The following is a 16,982-nucleotide window of genomic DNA, read 5'->3' on the forward strand; positions in this document are numbered from 1 at the left end:
GTCTGAAGTAAGTGAAATAGAGTAGCAGTGGGTACTAGAGTTTCTCTAGCTGCATCAGGAATGGACATTATCACTTTCACAGATGGCTTCTATTAACTGCTATACCCAGTTCTGATTCCATTCTAGTACCCTGGAAGAAATCAAATGAGACCCCTAGATACAAAATTGTGTACAGTATTATGATTTTCTTTACCTCTTTGGCCTTTGATGCTTCTCAGTTGTATCTTATTGGGATTTTAAGCATTACATCTTAGGTAGAGAGTATTGAATATTCTCTTTATGGTAAGTTTATGAAATTATATTTACAGGTTCAGAAAGTGCTTCTCCAGTCCATTCAGCTCTGGGATCCAGGTCACAGACGCCTTCTCCTTCCACACTGAATATAGATCACATGGAACAGAAAGATCTGCAGCTTGATGAGAAGCTCCACCATTCTGTTCTTCAGACGCCAGATGACCTAGGCAATATTTGAAAATTAGATATTTGCCATTTTTCCTTTCAGGGCATTTGTCTTAGGAGATCTTAATTTAGACATCTTAAACTTTTGATTAGATAGAGTATTATAAGTCTTCTGGACTTTTGTGAGTCTTTTGGAAATTTGTTACTTAACATTTTTTCTTGCTCTTAAAAATATTTATAGTCTAATATTTGTTGTATTATTATAGTTGACTACAGTCCTGGCATTAGTGATTGCATTATTTTTGTGTGTTAAATTATCATTTATTGATATTATGCCATTTCCTAAAGCAGGAAGTATTTTTAAGTAAATGTTAAAAAGTGACTAGGAAACCTTAGAAACTGCAAGTTTTAATAAAAGTTATTTCTGCTGAGTCTTAAATAATGTAACAAGGATCAGGATAAAATGTCATTTTGCAATTATGCCCAAAACAATGAATAATATAAAATGCCAGTTTTCATTGGTGCTGCAGTACATTTACTCTCTATAACTTCTGGCCTTATAGTTTTAAGGTACTCATTCTCATAATATGCATTTATCTTGCAATTACATAACCCTTATGGTCTGATTTCTGGATTATTTTGGCCTTTTCTTTCCTCCTTTTGGCATGCAGTTTTTAGTTCATCCTTGTTTTTAGTCTCTTTCCCCAACAGTGGGAAAAAATTTCTAACTTATAGAAAAGTTACAAGACTAGTAAAATGAATACACATTAAGCCTTTAGATGAATTCACCAGTTGTTAATATTTTACCACCTTATCTCTGTATCTACATACACACGTGCACAAAAACAACCCTGCCATCCCCCCCCCCCCCCCGCTTTTATTTCCACATAAGTTGGGGAGGATCAGAGGGAGAAGGAGAGAGAAAATCCCAAGCAGCCTCCACACCCAGAGCAGAGCCAGATGCATGGCTTGGTTGATATCACGACTCTGATATCATGACCTGAGCAGAAATCAAGAGTTGGAAGCTTAACTGACTGAGCCACCCAGGCGTGCCACTTTTCTTTCTTTCTTTCCTCCTTTCTTTCTTCTTTCCTTCCTGCCTTCTTGCCTTTCTGTCTTTCTGTCTTATTTCTGTCTTTCTCTGTTTCTTTCTTTCTTTCTGTTTGTCTTTCTTGAGCTATTTAGTAGTGAATTGCAAATTTTAGACCCTTTACACCTAAACACTTTAGTGTTTCCTGTATAACCACATTGTAATGGTCACATTCAGCATATTTAACATTGAAACATCACTGCAATTTTTTTTAATGTTTGTTTATTTTTGAGAGAGATGGAGGGAGAGAAAGAGAACATGAGTGGGGGAGAGGTAGAGAAAGAGAGGGAGACAAGAATCTGAAATAGTCTTCAGGCTCTGAGCTGTCAGCACAGAGTCCCAATGTGGGGCTCAAACTCAGGAATGGTGAGATCATGACCTGAGCCAAAGTTGGATGCTTAACTGACTGAACCACACAGGTGCCCCCATTACTGCAGTTTTTAATCCAAAGTCAAATTTCCCCAGTTGTTTCAGTAGGAATATCTTTTATAGCTACACCACACCACTACCAGCCCAATTCAGGATTCAAAGGAGGATCACACATTGTTGCTGGCTTTGCAATTACTTAAAATTTTGTTTTTGAGAGGGATAAGTTAGAGACAAATCAGTTGATTTTTCACCATATTGTGAAGGTTCCATAGAGTAGGGAGATGTTAACAGTGATGGTTAAAACTACAGTGTTTTTTTTTCTTTTATTTCAATGAGCTTACACCAGATGGTTATTTTTTATTATTATGAAAGACTAGTAACTTTTTTATAATACGATCATTGTATACTTTATGTAGAAAGAGAAAAAAAAGTTAAACTTAGGCATAAAGGATGTGCATATATTAAGAATGAACTTGTAAATTATGAGTACACTGAGATATTATCAAGTAGGAATAATGTTAGTAATGATTTCGCCTTTTCTGTTATATACACTGAATAGAATAATGGGTGTTTTTTAAGTTGGAGGAGACCTATAATGATATTTAGCTAAACCATCTATTTCATAGTGAGAAGTATAGCATTAGGTTATTAAATAATTTGTGTGACATCACATAATAACAGTAATATCCCTTTTAATGCTAAGCCTGATTTAGTTTTGAAATATAGAAATACATTTGTTTGGAAGTTTTAAGTACAAAGAAATAGGCTTATGAAGACTTCCTACAAGATCTGCTTTCAGCCTGCGATCTTCTATTAATTTGATGATACAACCTGAAGTAGTCATTTGATAAAGAGAGAGTATGTACTTACAAATATGATCTTTATGTCAACCATATACTTCTCTATCAGCATCATTTCCTCCTTAGATAAATCCTAGTACAAGTTCCATTGAATAAGTAATTATTGCCATAATATGGAATCACGAACTGGTGAGGTTTTGATCTTATTAGGAAAAAATAACACTAGTGCCTATTGACATTTTTAAAATTTGCTTTTATAGATATTTAAGATTGTTAATTTGAGTCTTTCTTGTTTTTGTGATTCTTTAGAAAAATTACTAACACCAACGTATTGGTTTATTTTATAGAAATCAGTGAATTTCCATCTGAATGTTGTAGTGTGATGGCAGGGGGTACACTCACAGGATGGCATGCTGATGTTGCTACTGTAATGTGGCGAAGAATGCTAGGCATTTTGGGAGATGTCAACGCTATTATGGATCCTGAAATACATGCTCAAGTTTTTGATTACCTCTGTGAGCTTTGGCAAAATCTAGCTAAGGTAAAAAAAAGAAAAAAAGAAAAGTTTAAGAATTCGTAGAAGCCTTAGACCACATTGCCCCTCCCCCCCTCCCCCAACCTCCTTACTATAAACTAGTTCCTGGCAGGGTAAAGTCACTGAACCATGTTTAAATATATAGTTAGTGATAGAAATTGGACTTGAACTCAAGTTTAAGCTAAAACAAACTGGAAGAACAGTTTTCATAGATTTGTTGCATTTTATTTGAAAATTACAGATTAGAGATAATCTTGGCATTTCAACTGATAACCTGACCTCCCCTTCACCACCAGTTTTGATTCCTCCACTGAGAATTCTTACACCTTGGCTTTTCAAGGTAAGCTTAATATATAAAAATCTGTAATTTAAAAGTTTCATTTAATAAATACATATGTAATCTGTTTTAAACATTTGATTCTTTAACTTTTGTATAGTTTTCTAGAACACTTGGTTTGTGACTTGTCATTCATTACGGGTTATATAGAGAGGAAAACGGGCATAGCGTAATTATTATACTGGTTTATCATTTTTATTTAATAAAACAAAAGTGAATATAGAAAATTATGTTTTAACTGTATTTAAGTGAAGTATAAATCTCGAATTTATATCAAAGAATATGCTGTGTACTTTCATTGTTTTAGTTTTTAAGTTTATTTATTTTGAGAGAGAGCGTGAGCAGGGGAGGGGCAGAGACAGAGGAAGAGAGAGGGAGAGAGAGAGAATCCCAAGCAGGCCCCATGCTATCAGCACAGAGCCCAATGTGGGGTTCGATCTCACAAACCATGAGATCATGCCCTGAGCCAAAACCAAGAGTCAGATGTTTAACCAGCTGAGCCACCCAGGCACCCCTACTTTTGAAGTTTTAATTTTTTTAAGTGTCATTTGATACGTTTGGTGCATTTTCCTAAATGAAACAGTGTGTGGTTATTCATAACCTATGTTGTATAATTTTAATGATAACAATAGTTTCAGTAATCCTGATATTTCAATTCATTAAGAAATTGGGCCAACATAAAAATAAATGAAAGCAAATATATTGCTTGCTGTATCACTTTAACAGTATCTGAGTATTAAAATCAACATCTTTAAATTGTAGGCAACCATGTTGACTGATAAATATAAACAAGGTAAATTACATGCTTACAAACTTATTTGTAATACAATGAAAAGAAGACAAGATGTTTCTCCAAATAGAGATTTTCTAACACATTTCTACAATATAATGCATTGTGGATTACTTCATATTGATCAGGTAAATATATACTTTATAACCAATTGCTTTATAAGTTTACCTTTGATTCTTGATTATTTAACTCTTTTAAGGTCTAGAATTAAAAATAGTCTTATGTAGTCATTTATTTATAAGTGTCTTTGATTTTGTAACCTCATTTGTTCTTAAGACATAGTTGAAAAGCTGTTATGTTAGGGGATTGACTTGATTATTAAATGTGTCTTTCCTAAACATAGTTGAAAAGCTATTAATTAGGGGATTGATTTGATTATTAAATGTATCTTTCCTCTAATGTTGTAACAACTAGTTTGCTTCTTTAAAGTATTAAACCATCTTTTGCTTAGACTGACTACATCTTATTTTAATGTCCTAATGTACTTATTCTTGGGTGTTTTGTAATTGTTACTTAATAATTGGCACTAGAGGCATGTGGATATGCTCATCTAGTAGTGAAATAGAGGATTTTTCTTCTCTAAGAGCTAGCCCATCACATTTTCTTATTTCCATAGATTGTATTAGCACAGTGACAATTATATTGACTTGGCATTTGTATCAATATAATCATTACATTAGAAAGTCAAAAATTTGACTGTAGAACATTATTTCAAGGGTCTTGATCCTGGCCATAAAACTGGAAAAAAAAAAAAAACAAAAAAAACACAAAAAACAGAAATAATCACAAAAAACTGTGGGAGGTTGTAAGTCATAGTAATGAAACATTTTTATCATAATGTGGTTAAATTTCACTTGCAGTTGATTTAAAGATCATTAAATTAATATTGAAAGAAGTAGTTATGTCTCTCCTCCTGAAAAGCGAAAATACTACCTGCATTAATTTGAAATAATTACAGTGTTCTACCTTATAAACATGTCTCAAACAAAATGACGATCTTAGTTATTGACAAAGAGACCTTTTGTTTAAGATAAATCAGATTGAATAATACAGTGTAAAACACTGCATCCTCATGGTAAATTCCAAAGGCTGGATATTTTTCATCAAAGGACTTCAGTTGATCTAATAAAGAGAATATCTCCAGTTGCCACATAATAGGTTATGCAATTTTAAAGATCAGAGATATCATATGGAAGCAAATGGATGAGAGAAGGAACTACTCTGCTGTTCAGTTTTATAACACTTGAGCCTTATATTTTCAACCCCTGAAGCAAAAAGCCTTCCATCTTGCTGTCTAGTGTGGGAAAAAAAAAAAAAAAAATGCTGTATTGATGTCAGTTAAACAAATATGTTTTAAGTTTATTTTGCTTTGACAATATAATACCAAGCATGGATTATTTAGAAGAATTAAAATTAGTCTTTCCAGTTAGGCAGTGTATAGTAATTGCCTGTTTTATTATTTCATATGTTATCTATTTTTAAGGGTATTGATTAGCTGATACCCAAGATTAATTTATGAAACTCTTTTCCCCTTCTTTTCTTACTTCTAAGGATATTGTCAATACAATCATCAAGCACTGCTCACCTCAGTTTTTTTCACTTGGTTTGCCTGGTGCCACAATGCTTATTATGGATTTTATTGTAGCAGCTGGTAGAGTGGCTTCTTCAGCTTTTCTCAACGTAAGTTTTTATTTCCTGTTCTTTATAATATAACAGACTGTGGTTAAATAGGCTCGACTAACAAAGCAACAGAGAAGGAGCCCTTGTTAGTAAATTTAACAAGCTGATGATGAGGAAAACTTACAGTTTAATTGAAATTGCTTTTATTTTTTTAAGTAAAATTTGAAGTATAAGAAAGTACTAAAATTAGTTGATGGAATTGACACAGGAACTATAAAAAGGGATTAAAATCTGATAAGCAAAACAAAATTTAAAATTGAAGAAGTCTATGGAAACAAGTAGAGGCAGGGAAGAAACTAAAGAAAGGGCAGTGGGCCATAGCAAAAGAGAAGAAACAGATGAGATAATCCAGAAATATGCTCTAGGAGTAAACTCTAAACTCTGAAAAACATGTGAGGATTTTTCATAACAGTTACGGAACTATGGAGACAATGCCAAGTAACTGGTATAGTTGGAACACGTCCATATTTATGTAGCAGAGGTAAACTAAAGAGGAAGACAGTAGCTGGTTTATAGTGCTAGAGAGGTTAGATTTTATCCTCAGGAAAGAATGAGCAAACATTGAGGGATTTTACGCAAGGAGTGGCATGATCAAATTTACTATGAAAACAATTACTGTTCAGTAGACCAATTATTCTAGATGACTAGTCAGCACGTTTCCTGCACTTCTTTAAGGTTGTGCAGGAGAGTGGCACCTGGGTGGCTCAGTTGGTTGAGTGTCCGACTTCAGCTCAAGTCATGATCTCAGTTTATGAGTTTGAGCCCCACATTGGGCTTTACATTGACAGCACGGAGCCTGCTTTAGATTCTCTGTCTCCCTCTCTCTCTGTCTCTGCCCCTCCCCCTCAAAAATAAACATTAAAAAATTAAAAAAAAAAAAGATTCTGCGGGAGAATTAAACCCTGATGTCCTTAGGAATCCATTTTATGTGATTAAATTTACCTCCTGTGCATCTAGAAGGATACTAGTTCTGTAACATCCTTGGGAAAATTTTTAAAAATAGTTATTTTCTGTTTGTGTGGTTCATATGAGGAACACTTGTTGAGAAAAACTGCATAGGAAAACAAATCATTACAGGAATCAAACCTGACACCTCATCTCATCATAAAAGTTTAAGGTCAGTCTTTTCCTCTGGATGATGTTGAAGATACATAGTCTAAATCTTCCTCTTTGGATTCCATTTTAGATCCCATACACATCATCTTCCTTCCCTTAATGGGAAGCCCCTTTTCTCCCTCTGCCAGGCAGTTTACAAAATAATTAATTAGGTTTTACCTTCATTAATTATAGTCACATTATAAGTATGCTCCCATTATATCCACATACTTGAACATTCTCAGTTACCTTACCCAACTTTCAACAAAAACCCTTAGCTAATCTCTTTTTTTAAATTAAATATTGCGTTTTTTATCAGTTTCATTTTTATAACTAATTTTTTTTTATTTAGAGACTTTAATTTTTTAAGTAATCTCTACACCCAATGAGGGGCTTGAATTTATAACCCCAAGATCAAGAGTCACATGTTCTACTGACTGAGCCAGCCAGGTGTACCTACAGATAATTTTAAATTGGGATGGTGGCTACAAGCTTGCCCTACCCCTTTATGGTATTGTCTTTTATCTGCAAATAAGGATTTTTTTTTAAATATGGAAATGAGTTGTTTTGTTGATAATCATAATAGTACCACTCCACTGCCTCTATTAAAACAATTAGAAACATAAGGAGATCCTGTGGAAGATAGTGTCTTGTTTTATGTAAATAGAAGGATTATGTTTCTAGCAAATTTTTAAAGCATTTTTTTTTTGGTATTATTAAACATATAATTCAATTCATAGGTATTTTAGTAAGCAAAGAAATATATTAGTAAGTGGGTGTTGGTGGGCATGCAAGAAGGTAGAAGAAGAAAAAGAAATGTTCAGTGCTGGGGCACCTAAGTGGCTCAGTCGGTTAAGCGTCTGACTCTTGGTTTTGGCTCACATCCTGATCTCATGGTTTCATGAGTTCGAGCTCCAAGTCGGGCTCCACACTGACAGCACAGAGACTGCTTCAGATTCTCTGTCTCCCACTCTCTCTGCCCCTCTGCCACCCCCACTGTCTCTGTTTCTCAAAATAAGTAAATAAACTTTTAAAAAAAGAAAGAAATGTTCAGTGCTGATACTTCAGAAATGGCTTAATATATATATAGCTAAGAAAAAGAGGAAAAGTTACCTTCATCTGCAGGCCAACCATAAATTCTTACTTTGTTTTTAGTTAAGTACTATAGGCAATGCTTTTTTCACTTGGCATAATATTATAAAAACCGTCTAGACTAGTGCCTATTTCTTGAAGATACAATTAATGTTTTTATCCTTACTTTTATCCTTAGGTAGTAACAAATATAATCTAGTGACATTGAGTCATCTGCTCATTAGTACACTATGTTTTGTTGTGTGAGTTGCCTTTAAAATGAAAGTATGTATATTTTTTCTCAAAATTAGAGTAAATTTATGCTGTCAGCTAAGCTATATTCTTATTTGCAGTCCCATTAAGTGTGGCTGATTTCTGCTTAATTTGCTGTTCGTAAGGAGAGCTCTTCATTTACTGAGAATAGCAGTAGTTTATGTGCAAAGTATGGGTGAAAACCTCAATCTTTTTGTGTTGCTCCTTTCGTTTTTAATTGTGTCTTATGCTCTCACTTCTCTTTGTACTGTGGTTAGGTCATGAAGTAATTTTCTGGTAATTTAATGACATAGTCAAATACATTTTAAAGATTTAAAAAATCTGATACATAGGCACCAAGAGTGGAAGCACAAGTTCTTCTGGGATCCTTGGTTTGTTTTCCTAACTTATATTGTGAACTCCCTGCTCTCCATCCCAACATTCCTGATATTGCCATGTCTCAGTTTACAGATGTTAAGGTAAGAAATCAGTTGCGAATTTTTAGTATTTAAATGACTTTTTAAGTAATGTATGTTTGATAAAATTTGTGTTCTTCTCCTTTAGAAATCCACATAATCGTTAAAGAACGTTAGCCAGCTATACCCATCAGACACAAAGCTAGAATGTCTGTTAGGAGCATAGCCTTTTTTGTGTTGATAACTTCTTTGGAAATGTTTTCTCATTATTGAATCCATTCATATGCCAATATCATAGGATTCTTTTATTCCCTCACTGAACATTTATTGAAACATCCTATGACACAGATAGTAGGCTACTTCTAAGGCTCCTAAGATTGAGATGGTACTAAACCTGCAAATTTGACACTCTCTCTCTCTCTCTCTCTCTCTCTCTCTCTCTCGTAATTTCCCAATGCGATGTATCAAACAATGTAATGGAAATATTCTGTTTTGCTGTAGGAAAGTGTGGAATTGGGGTGGGGATCTTATGTATCTGAGGCCTCATAGCTCCTCAGAAGTCATGCTGATAATTTTTTTTTTAACTTTGGTTTTCTCTGAAAGTTTTTCAATCCAGTTTTTGTCAGGAGTTCTGCATGTATTTTTCATGCCACCCATATTTCTCTTTACAACATTTATAACATCTATAATTACTTATTTAGTGTTTAGTTTATACTTGAGACAAACACCACAGTAGATCCTATTTACCTAGTAAAAGGTCCTATTTACTGCTGTATCCTCAGAGTTTAATAGGCTGCTTGGCATCTGAGACTCCTGAAACATTTGTTAAACAAGTGACTTTCAGCCACACATAAAATTGCATTAGGTCAGTGCAGATTTACAATGACAATTAATAAAAACTATACTTTTGGTCTTCAGAGATGTCATATTTTTGGTTTCTTATATTTTCAGAAGATCCTGAAGGTCAGGGATAGGTAGTAGTTTTTAAGTTTGTTAGGGATTAGCCTAGCTTACTACATATGATCTGCACTTCAGAGTGGACTTGTTCACTTCTGGCCATTGTATATAGGTAGTAATGGCTGAAATGATTAAAAAAATCAAACTTTGGGGAATGGGTATTTCCAAAATAAAAGCTAACTCTGTTAATGATGAAGAAAGCAAAAAGCCTAAGAAAATGATAATTATTCTCATTCAGAAAAGTGAAGATTTAAGGGAAAGTTACATGCCACAGTGGTCATATGTAGTTTTCACATTTTCACTGAAAACCACTCCCTGCGTACTCTAAACTGTAGCCATATAGCCACATGGGACATACCATGCTGTTTTTCGATTCTGTGCCTTTGAAAACCCATTTCTTTCTGCCTAAAACATCATTATATAGACCTGGTTTCTTCTTCTTGTCTCTCTTAATCACTCAAACATAATCTTTGACCTTGATCATTTGTCAAAATCCTATTTACCTAAGACCCTTTTGTGAAGTCCTCTGTGACTTTCTGAAGTTAAAGTTGAGATACTGTTGTCTTAACCATCTGTTTCTTTCCAGCATTTAAGACAGGATCTAAGACATAGAAAGCTCTTGGGCTTAAATGGATAGCTTTCAAGTATCTATTAATTGCCAGCCACTGGGCTAGATGCTAAGTTTACAAAGATAAGTAGTTTACTACTCTTAAGGAGCTTACAATCTGTGTAGCTGATAAGTGCTTTTTGAATATATGAATGAATGAATGAATGAATGAATGATTATTTTTGAAAAAAAGGAACAAATAGATTCTTAATCATCAAACCTAATGGCATTCTTGTTTTCCTTTCCTTAGCCACTATAGTACTGGCCCAGTGTTGATGTTCCTGACTTCCGAAATCTCTTCAATTTTGACTTATGTTGCACAGATCTATCTTGATTTTCTTCTTGCTTCTCTAAATATTCTGTGACTCCTTAATAGACTAGTTTTCTTTCCCTGCTTGCTAAACATAAACTTGTTACAAGATCCTCTTTAGATAATGACTTTCTCTTTATTCTGCCTTTTGAATGTTTTATTCATTTACGTAATTTTAACTATTATTTAGCACTTATCCCCAAACTCACATATTATCATGTTTTACAAATTATCAAAAAGAAGAAGCTTGCTTTTAAATGAATATTTCTCAGAGTTTTGAAACGATGTTCATACTTTTGAGCAATTAAATCTTTTTTCATTATAGTGAGCTTTTTATTACTCTTCTAATCAGGAAAAAAGGATTCTTTTTTCAAACATATGTATTTGGTTATAAATTTCAGAAATAATTTGTTTTAATTTGTTTGTGCTGCTCTAACAAGATACTACCAAAAAAAAAAAAAATAGTACCGACTGGGTTGCTTATAAATGACATAAATTTATTCCTCATAGTTCTGATGGCTGAGATGTCCAAGATCAAGGCTCCAGCAAAGTTGTACTCTGGTGAGGGCTCTCTCGCTGGTGTATAGCTGGCACCTTCTCACTGTGTCTTCACAGAGTAGAAGGAGTTAGAGAGTTCTGTGGTGGTCTCTTTCATAAGAGCATTAATTCCATTCATAAAGTCTCCATCCTCATGACCTAATAAGCACCTCCTAATGCCATCATCTTTGGGGGTTAGGATTTTAACATAAGAATTTTGGGGGGACATAAACATTCAGACCATACCATTGTTTTATTTATTTAGCTAATTTTATGAATAATATTAGACTGTATTAAAAGTATATGGGTGAGAACAAAGACTTTTATTTCCTTATTGTATCCCTAGCACCTGGCACAGTGTCTGGGTTCATAGTGGCCATTTAATAAATACTTGTTGAATGGATGAATGAATGAAATTTTAGTCATTACCATTATTTCTTCCTTTATCCTAGGAACTTATAATCAAAACTGTATTAAGCTCAGCAAGAGATGAGCCCTCTGGCCCTGCACGGTAGGTCAGATATCCTTAAGACTTGACATAACTATTCTGTTTTTGGAATCTTATTGTAGAAGTTGATTGAATTATTCAGCAGTCCAGATTGTTTCAAATACACAAAAGCTGTTTTGAATTATAAATCTAAATTATTTATATTATTAAATACTTACTCTTTTCATGATTTGAATACAAACCTTCCTTCATTAATAAAATCCTAGGGGCACCTGGGTAGCTCGTTCAGTTAAGCATTTCACTTTGGTTCGGGTCATGATCTCACGGTTTGTGAGTTCGAGGCCTGCATTGGGCTCTGTGCTGACAGCTCTGAGCCTGAAGTCTGCTTCAGATTCTGTGTCTCCCTCTCTCTGCTTCTCTCTCTCTCTCAAAAATAAGTAAACATTAAAAAAAAAATCTTAAAAAAATAAAATCCTGGTCACCTTGTTCAGTGCCTTTACCTTCTATATCTAAAATGATTTAATTTTATTCAAGTACATTTTGCTTTCCCTTCAGATTTTATTTGTCACTATCTCTTATGCAATACTTTGTAATGTGCTAGTAATTACCCAATGAATATTTTTTAAGTTGAATTCAAAGGAAATATTTTTAATGTAGAAAAAAATAGGAAAATTTATAAATATTTTATCAGGGTATTTTTTAAAAATAGAATATAAAAAGACTTTAGAATGTTTTCCCTTCTAAACATCTTGTTAAGAAGTGAAAACTGTCATTTTCTCTGTTTTACTAGACCTTTCCAGAAAGATGGAGATTTAAATCAGCAGGATACCAATAACACACCATGTTCCTTCTTTTCTCAAAAGTATCATTAATTTATATTTTCTATTTCTTGGAGCTAATTCTAATACTATGTAATTAGCCTCAGTAGTAGTCTGCGTTTACTACTATTCTGACCTACATGTCTGGAATGCTTCCTCTTTTCCTAACATCTGCACATTTTTTTGACCCAAGGTTCTAAAAAATATGGATTATGGCTTTGACCATTTGGATTCTAATTGCAATTTAAACCTTTTAACAGAACTAGAATTAATGTAAAATGAGCAGGTTGCTTAAATGAGACATAGCTCTAGCCTTTAATGCAGTTGGATATTTTTCTTAATAGCCAAGTTTAACTAGAAACAAATCTCTTTGAATAAATTCTTGTTTTACATTAGTTTCATTTTAATACTGGAAAACTACTCCAGAAAATGACATTGCCTTTCCATTATTCCCATATTTTCATTTCTGGTAGCCTTAACCCCAAATGTGATTATTATCAATATTATTTCTTTAACATTTGCTATGCTAATGATTAATAATGATAACCTTTTAAGTTTATAAGGATTTTCCTGTCAAATTGTTCCACTTAATCCTCATCACAATTCTAAGAAATTACTGGAATCATTATTCTTCCAACTTTATTAGCAAAAAACTGATGGCTTAGAAAACTAACATTTATTCCGTGCTAGGCACTGTTCTGAACACCTTATTACCTCATTTAATCTTTGCAACATTTCTAGGACATATATGCAGTTTTTATCTGATTTTTTTATAGATGGGAGCCCAGAGAATTTAAATAATCTGCCCTATCATCCAGAAATGACAGACCCATGATTGCAACTCTGGCATTTTGTCTTCAGAGCCATATCAGATATATAAGTAATAAGTGACAGAACCAGATTTGAACTTCGATCTTCAGATCCTAGATCTTCTGTCTTTTTTTTTTTTTTCTTTTTTAAACTGTGTTGCCTCTCAAGTGAAAGAACATTGAAGCCTAAAACATAGCTGCCCGGAAGTAGACCTGGGAATCATTAACACATTAGCTTGTCTTGAGAGTATAGGGAAATCCCAAAAGTTGAATATAAGTATTTTCTAAACTTGCTTTCCTTTCAGGAATGTGAGGTCTTAGAAGACCCCCAAATCTGACCAGGAGCACAGACTTGAGCCATACTGGGAATAATCTAAATTATTTGAATATCTTGAAGAATGTAGGAAACACACAAACACACACACACCCACACATGCACACACAAATTTGATCTTACCCCTCAATTATAAAAATGTCTGTTAAGCATTTTACTTCTGGTCTGTGTTAATTAGCTGCATTCATGGAGTTTATTATTACTGTAGGATTACAGTGCTTCCCACTGCTAAACCTGAAACTTGGTTATTTAGATCTAGAATATTTATAGGTGGGCAACAGTAGGGAAGAAATAAAGCAGTAGACTTCGCTCAGAAGACTTTATGGTAGTTTTTTTTTTTTAATGTTTATTTATTTTTTTGAGATAGTGTGCAGGTGGGGAAGAGGTAGAGAGAGACAGGATCTGAAGCAGGCCCTGCGCTAAGAGCAGAGAGCCCAGTGTGAGACTCGAACCCACAAACCTGATCATGACCTGAACTGAGGTCTGACACTCAACTGACTGAGCCATCCAGGCATCCTTTGGTACTTTTGATAGTAAATAATTTATTAGCATTAACACTATGATAAACCAAAAGAAGACACTTAACTTCTGATCATCTGTATTCAGGAAGAAAACAATTTCTGCATTGAATTGTTCTGAAATTTAGCATTCTACTGAAAAAATGTTAAGAATATCATCATGGGGAGGGGGACACCTGGGTGGCTCAGTCAGTTAAGCATCTGACTCTTGATGTCGGCTAAGGTCATGATCTCAAGGTTGTGAGATCGAGCCCTGTGTCAGGCTCCATGTTCTGCACAGATCTTGCTTGGGATTCTCTCTCTCCCTCTCTCTCTGCCCCTACCCCACTTGTGTGTGCGTGCTCTTGCTTGCTCTCTCAAAATAAATAAATAAACTTTAAAAAAAGAGAAAAGAATGTCAGTATCAGGACATGCCAAGTATAGCAAAATACTGGAATGAGTTGACTTTTTAAGGAGTTGAGGGAACCAATATGTGCTTCATCAGAAGCTTATACTTGAACACACTAATGGAATTTTTACTGATTCTTTTACTGATTCTGATCATCTAATAAGTCCCTTCAAGCTGAAACTCAGTTGAAGTAGGGAAATGAAGTTTCACAAGACATTAGGGGATAGAAAAAATTATGCAAATTCTGTTTCTTTTGGAATCTCTTTATAAAACATATGAATTTTATTTGTATTGCCAATTTGTTTTAAAGAATTTATAGCTGGCTATGTTAGATTTAAGGGTTATGAAAATAATCTTTGACCCAGCAGCTTCATGTTTTCACTGAAGTTCATTGGGTGCTGTCAACAAAATCACACTTTCCTTTTTTGAAAGCAGGTTACATATTTGTTTGGGACGCTTTATGGCAATATCAATTTATTAATATAGGTTTGTTAAAAAGATCCTGTGTGTTATCCCCTCCTATGAGATTGTTAGCAAATTATATTTGAAAATTAGGCTTTTAGTTTGGAGCCATGTGCTTTCCTCCTACTTTCTCTTGCTAAGAAGAGCTAATATACAGAGTAAAAATTGATTCATTTAAACAGTGCATGTTCTTTATAGGATGGTTTGTTTTGGTATTTTGGTTGGGGTGGTGGTTTCATTTCATTTCAAGTCTCATGCACTTTTATTTACATCATTGTTGGTTGCCTTTTTTGCAGATGTGTAGCACTGTGCAGTTTAGGTATTTGGATTTGTGAAGAACTAGTCCATGAGTCTCATCATCCTCAAATTAAGGAAGCTCTGAATGTAATTTGTGTTTCCTTAAAGGTAAAAAAAAAAAGAACCTATTTAGTGGAATATATTGATATAGAATGCATGACTTTTTCTCCAAGTGTTTATTATATCTTATGTCTTTATAGGATAAGACATTTATTAAATGTTACATTTTATTATTATTCATTTGTTAACACATTATTTCCTTGATCTTGACTTTTTCCTTGAGTGGTCCTACTCTTGAATGTAGGGTATTGTGATCACCAATTTTATCTCAGCTTTTTATGTCATTTAATTTGTAAGGTCATTTATATTTTCCTAATCATTATTTTTGTAAGTTACTCTTCAGTCCTTATTACTTCCTGAATTCTTGAGCTGTTGCATGATTTGGCTTTATTATTCAAGTTAAATGGTCTCTTTGTAACTAACAAGAGTAAGATTTGTTAAAAAATAATAACCTAATTATTTGGAGAGTGTGAATGAGTAAATTTTTTGCTTGGGAAAGTATGCATGATATTATTTTTGTCTTAAAACTTGTAATGCACTTTCTATATAGAATGTAAACATAAAAAGTACAAATATTACTTATATGACAAATATTTGTGTCATAGTATGTACTATATTTGAGGTGCTTTGCTGGTCAGATTGAGGGATATTTGAATGAAAAAAATTATAAAAACTAGATTCAAAAGTTAATAATATGATGACTGGAGAGATTAAAATAAGAGTAATAAAACAAAAAGCTGAGAGAACCAAATGAATAGTGCATGTAAAATGCTGATTGAGGTCAGAGGAAACATCAACTTTGACTTGGGTGTTAGAGAAGACTTTGGAAATAGGAGACATTTGGTTAGGGCTTGAAGAGTAGGGGACATGTGGTCATAAAAAGCTGAGCATAACAAGTTTGACTTTATGCCATTCGGGAGTCATCTGAGAACTTTAAGCATAAAGAATGTGAGCATCAGAGCAGTTCTTTAGAAGATTAATTTGAAAATATTGTGTAGAGTTGATTGGAATGGGGAACAGATTGGAATGGAGAAAAGACTGAAAAGATTACAGGCTGTTGCAGAAATTTAGGTGAGGGAAAATGAAATAAAACTTTAATGGAGACAAACACTCAAAATCAAAAATAAAGTTAATTGTGTTTTTGGAATATATTGTGAATTCTTATTTTGCAACTATATATTTATCCTCTTAATAGTATTTTAATACACAAATTTAGAGTAAAAAAAGAAACAGATATGAAATTTAAAGTTTTTCAGCAACTAATGCATTAATGAATAATTTGTTGTTGTTGTTATTACAGTTTACCAATAAAACAGTAGCCCATGTAGCTTGTAACATGCTTCACATGCTGGTTCATTATGTACCTAGACTTCAGATTTACCAACCTGATTCTCCCTTGAAAATTATTCAAGTAAGTATTTCTCATTTATTATGACCCTGTTAAAAAACCTTTAGATTTGGATACCTTGAAATAAAAAATTATTTAATAATTTCTTTAAATTTTGCATGGCTAAATAATGGCAACCCAGGCTGGTTTTTTTGGTTTTTGGTTTTTGGTTTTGGTTTTGGTTTTGGTTTTGGTTTTGGTTTTGGTTTTGGTTTT

General features: G+C 33.5%; 1 protein-coding gene across 3 annotated transcripts in view; it reads left to right on the top strand.

Moving 5' to 3' along the window:
• The window catches only part of RALGAPA1 (Ral GTPase activating protein catalytic subunit alpha 1), a 270,966-nt gene that overhangs the window by 133,245 nt on the left and 120,739 nt on the right, over nucleotides 1-16,982 (top strand). For all 3 annotated transcript variants that reach the window (XM_049612882.1, XM_049612883.1, XM_049612884.1), the window contains 9 exons: nucleotides 309-461; nucleotides 3,006-3,199; nucleotides 3,435-3,533; nucleotides 4,293-4,448; nucleotides 5,872-6,000; nucleotides 8,772-8,897; nucleotides 11,698-11,756; nucleotides 15,319-15,427; nucleotides 16,680-16,790. In XM_049612882.1, coding sequence (XP_049468839.1) covers nucleotides 309-461; nucleotides 3,006-3,199; nucleotides 3,435-3,533; nucleotides 4,293-4,448; nucleotides 5,872-6,000; nucleotides 8,772-8,897; nucleotides 11,698-11,756; nucleotides 15,319-15,427; nucleotides 16,680-16,790 — 1,136 coding nt within the window. The remainder of the gene's footprint in view (nucleotides 1-308; nucleotides 462-3,005; nucleotides 3,200-3,434; nucleotides 3,534-4,292; nucleotides 4,449-5,871; nucleotides 6,001-8,771; nucleotides 8,898-11,697; nucleotides 11,757-15,318; nucleotides 15,428-16,679; nucleotides 16,791-16,982) is intronic.

The sequence above is a fragment of the Panthera uncia genome, assembly GCF_023721935.1.
Source record: "Panthera uncia isolate 11264 chromosome B3 unlocalized genomic scaffold, Puncia_PCG_1.0 HiC_scaffold_1, whole genome shotgun sequence".
Taxonomy (NCBI): Eukaryota; Metazoa; Chordata; class Mammalia; order Carnivora; family Felidae; genus Panthera; species Panthera uncia.